Raw genomic sequence first — 3,622 nt, 5'->3', positions numbered from 1 at the left:
ATATTGTGCTTAGTATGAAATACATTAATACAAAAATATAAACTCACAATAATACAAAATTTATGTGAATATTTGACTCATTGAACTGCAGTTTTAATTTTCCCATAAATTATACTATCAGAACAAGCTCTTTAAATACATTTATTTACTTCTTCACAAAATTTGTGGGTATATTTCTTTGAGGACCATATTGAAGAGGAATGGAGATGGCAGATTGTCCTGTGTTGATCATAATTAAATTGGAATTACTTCTAGAAATTTTTTATTAATTTAAAATGATTTTGGCTATGAGATTTCATGTATAGCCTTTACTATGTCAACAAATGTTTGATGATCTTTTATTCCATAACTTGTATCATGAATATATGATGGATTTTGTCAATGGCTCTTTATGCATTTATTGAAATAATCATAGGAATTTTTTTGCTTTTAGGTCTATTTATGTGATTTATTACATTCATTTATTTGGGAATGTTGAAGCATTCCTGCATCTTCAAGATAAAGAAAGAGGCTTGGCCCAACTAAGCAAAAGAAAAAAAAGAGATCACTCAAATTAGTAAAGTCATTAATGGACAGGAAAGCATCACAAAATGTGCCATGGCAATTCAATATATTGTAAGGAAATGTTTGATTAAACTATATTCCATCCATTAGTTTGAAAATATATAAAAGAAACTGATAAATTTCTAGGTGCATGCAATTGACCAAAGTTAAACTAAGAAGAGATTGACAATTTAACACAACCAAAAACAATGAGGAAATTCAAGCAGCAATAAAAGCCTTCCAGCTTAAAAACAAGTTCAGGACAAGATAGGTTCACAGAAGAATTCTTCCAGACTTACACTGAAGATCTACAGTTAAATAATTTTTAAATCACACACACACACACACACACAAAAAAAAAAAAAAAAAACCAGAAGGAGCATTTCTAAACACCTTTATTACTCTACTACTAAAACAGGGTAACAACATAACAAAAACAGCAAGGAAAACTACTACAAACCAATAGCATGATAAATAGACTATGAAAAATCTTGAATAAAATACATGCAAACTGAATATATCAGCTTATATCAAAAAGATTATTCACAATGCACAAAAATTTAACTTAAATAAAAAAGTAGATGGATCTAATATACTCTTGACCATTAATTCATTTCAGTGTCTGAGGGAAATAAGAAAAATCCTAAGCCATGTAAATCCCTCTAGAATGGTCTTATATAGACCTAAGCCATGTAAGTACCTCTAGAATGGTCTTATACAGGTACATTAGGATAGGGTGGGTAACATATTGCATTATAGTTCATAGGACCATGCTAAAAAGAAAAGGGAAAATGAGAACTCTCCAAACTCATCAATTTCAAGAATTTGTATTTTATTACTTCTCACCTCATCAATAGTTAGTACACCAAGGATAAAATGTATAATACTATGTGTATATGATAAATATGTCAGCTGAGAGATAACTATATTTATTTATGAAGTAAATGTGATATTTCACACATGGAAACATTGTATATTGATGGAATCACGGTATTCAGCCAATTTATACCTGAATCTTTTTACCTCTTTGGGAACAATACATTCAATATTATCTCTTTTGAGATATATGAGTCATTATGTTTAATTATATTTATTCAATTGAAGCAGAGCATACCAGAAACTATTTTGGTGAACACAAATAGTACTTCAGTAAGTGGTGTAGGATAACGTCTTGTAAACACTTCCACTTTATTCTATTTCAATTTGGTACAGTAGGAGGATTGATAAATCCCATAATTTGTCTATTTTTATGTAATTGACTAACACAGCAAGGACTGTATTAATTTACACTTCATCCAACTGTATATAATATTTCTCCATACTTCCAGTCACAAAAGCAATTGATTTTAAAACAACCATTCTACCTAGAGTAAGGTAGTACTTTACTGTGCTTAATTTTGATGTTCTTAAAATGTTTCATGACTTTGGGACTGCTCTATTGTCCTACACAGTAGACACTGGCGCCATTTGAGTATTGGTCACATGGGAACAATTCAAACTTCAACATGTTGCAAATATTCAATTTATATAAACTTTCAATAATGAAAAGAATGGAAACAAAACACATAAGAAAAGCAATTAATTATGTTAATTTTGTAGAGGCAAGCCAATATACCATACTTAGTATCATTTTACAGTAATATTATACACTCATAAGGTATAATGTGTCATATTATGTTAGGATAGTAATTGTGGAATTTCTGTTATTGATATCATTGACTGTAATGTTATGAATTAAACATGTGAATAATTGTACTAGTGTGTAATAATGAACATACTATTTAATCTTAACCTGTAATGAGTAACCAGAAAGGTATGACATGTATGTGGGAAATATTACATTTCCAATAAACAACACTACTCTGACATTCTCCAGGGGAACTGAAATATGAGTAGAGAGGAAATGATCAAGTTTTTGTGGAAGAGAATGTCCCAAAGACTCTTGTCATGGCCCCCAGGACCTCCTTATTCCTCAGACTGTAGATGATGGGGTTGAGCATGGGGGTGAGGATAGTGTAGAAGACAGCCAGAATCTTATCTTCTGTCGGGGAACGGAGACTCCTAAGACGAAGGTAAGTGTAGACAAAAGGTGCATAGTAAAATGTCACCACAGTTAAGTGAGTTGAACATGTGGTGAAGGCCTTTTTCTTTCCCTCTTTTGAGCGCATATGGAAGACAGCAAAAAGGACCCGTCCATAGGAAACTGCAATGCCAAGGAAAGGAAATAAAAGAAACAGGCATGTGCTCACAAATACCATGTAGTCATAAACCCAAGTGTCCATACAGGCCAGGGGCACCATGGCAGGGATATCACAGAAGAAATGATTAACAGACCTAGAATGGCAGTAAGGAAGGTGAAGGAGATAGACTGTGTGTGATAAGGAGTTAATGGAGCCCAAGGTCCAGGATCCTATGATCATCTTCAGACACTTCATTTTGCTCATGCGAATAGGATAATGAAGGGGGTGGCAGATGGCCACAAAACGGTCATATGCCATGGAGGCCAGGAGCAAGCCCTCAGAACCTGCCATGGTCAGAAAGAAAAAAGATTGCACTCCACAGCCCAGTAAGGTAATGCTTTTCTGGCCAGAGAGGAAGTTGAATGCCATCTTGGGAACAGTGGAAGAAATATATATCATGTCCATGAGAGAGAGCTGACTGAGGAGAATGTACATGGGAGTGTGGAGCCTGGGATCCACACGAATGAGGTGGATCATTGTTGAGTTGCCAAGCAAGGCCACAGAGAATATGAAGATGATGAGCAGCAAGAGCAGAAGGCCTGTTTGGTTTTGAGGAAACAACCCTAACAAAATGAAATCACTTGAGCTCTGATTCCATTTCTCCATGAAAATGTATTGCTCTCGCTTTATTCAAAAGAGACCTGAAAGTAAAACGCACTTATCATGTAAGGTAGAACAGAAGAATAAAGAGAAACTGGTCTGTCATGAATCCTTGCACTGAATTGTTCTTCCTCCAGCACCGTCCTTCTGCTGAACTTATTTTGAAATCTGAGCTGAATGTTTCTTGTCTTGCCTCTGGCCAAGTTCTCAGTTAAGAGACACCTGTATGGTCGTTTTAA

The 3,622-nt window shown here is 34.4% G+C and overlaps 1 protein-coding gene across 1 annotated transcript; it reads right to left on the bottom strand.

The window, feature by feature from the left end:
* Window positions 1-2,450: 2,450 nt before the first annotated feature.
* LOC114684245 (olfactory receptor 2L13-like) lies at window positions 2,451-3,389 on the bottom strand. The gene has a single exon (XM_028858758.1). The coding sequence runs from the start codon at window positions 3,387-3,389 to the stop codon at window positions 2,451-2,453; it is 939 nt and encodes a 312-aa protein (XP_028714591.1).
* Window positions 3,390-3,622: the final 233 nt, after the last annotated feature.

Source organism: Peromyscus leucopus, chromosome 12 (assembly GCF_004664715.2).
Source record: "Peromyscus leucopus breed LL Stock chromosome 12, UCI_PerLeu_2.1, whole genome shotgun sequence".
In the NCBI taxonomy this organism is placed as follows: Eukaryota; Metazoa; Chordata; class Mammalia; order Rodentia; family Cricetidae; genus Peromyscus; species Peromyscus leucopus.
The sequence above is the reverse complement of the archived record's forward strand: the minus strand, read 5'-3'. Positions and strand labels throughout refer to the sequence as shown.

Coding starts and splice junctions, on each gene's coding strand:
- LOC114684245 (XM_028858758.1), bottom strand. CDS start 3,389: ATGGAGAAATGGAATCAGAGCTCAAGTGATTTCATTTTGTTAGGGTTG.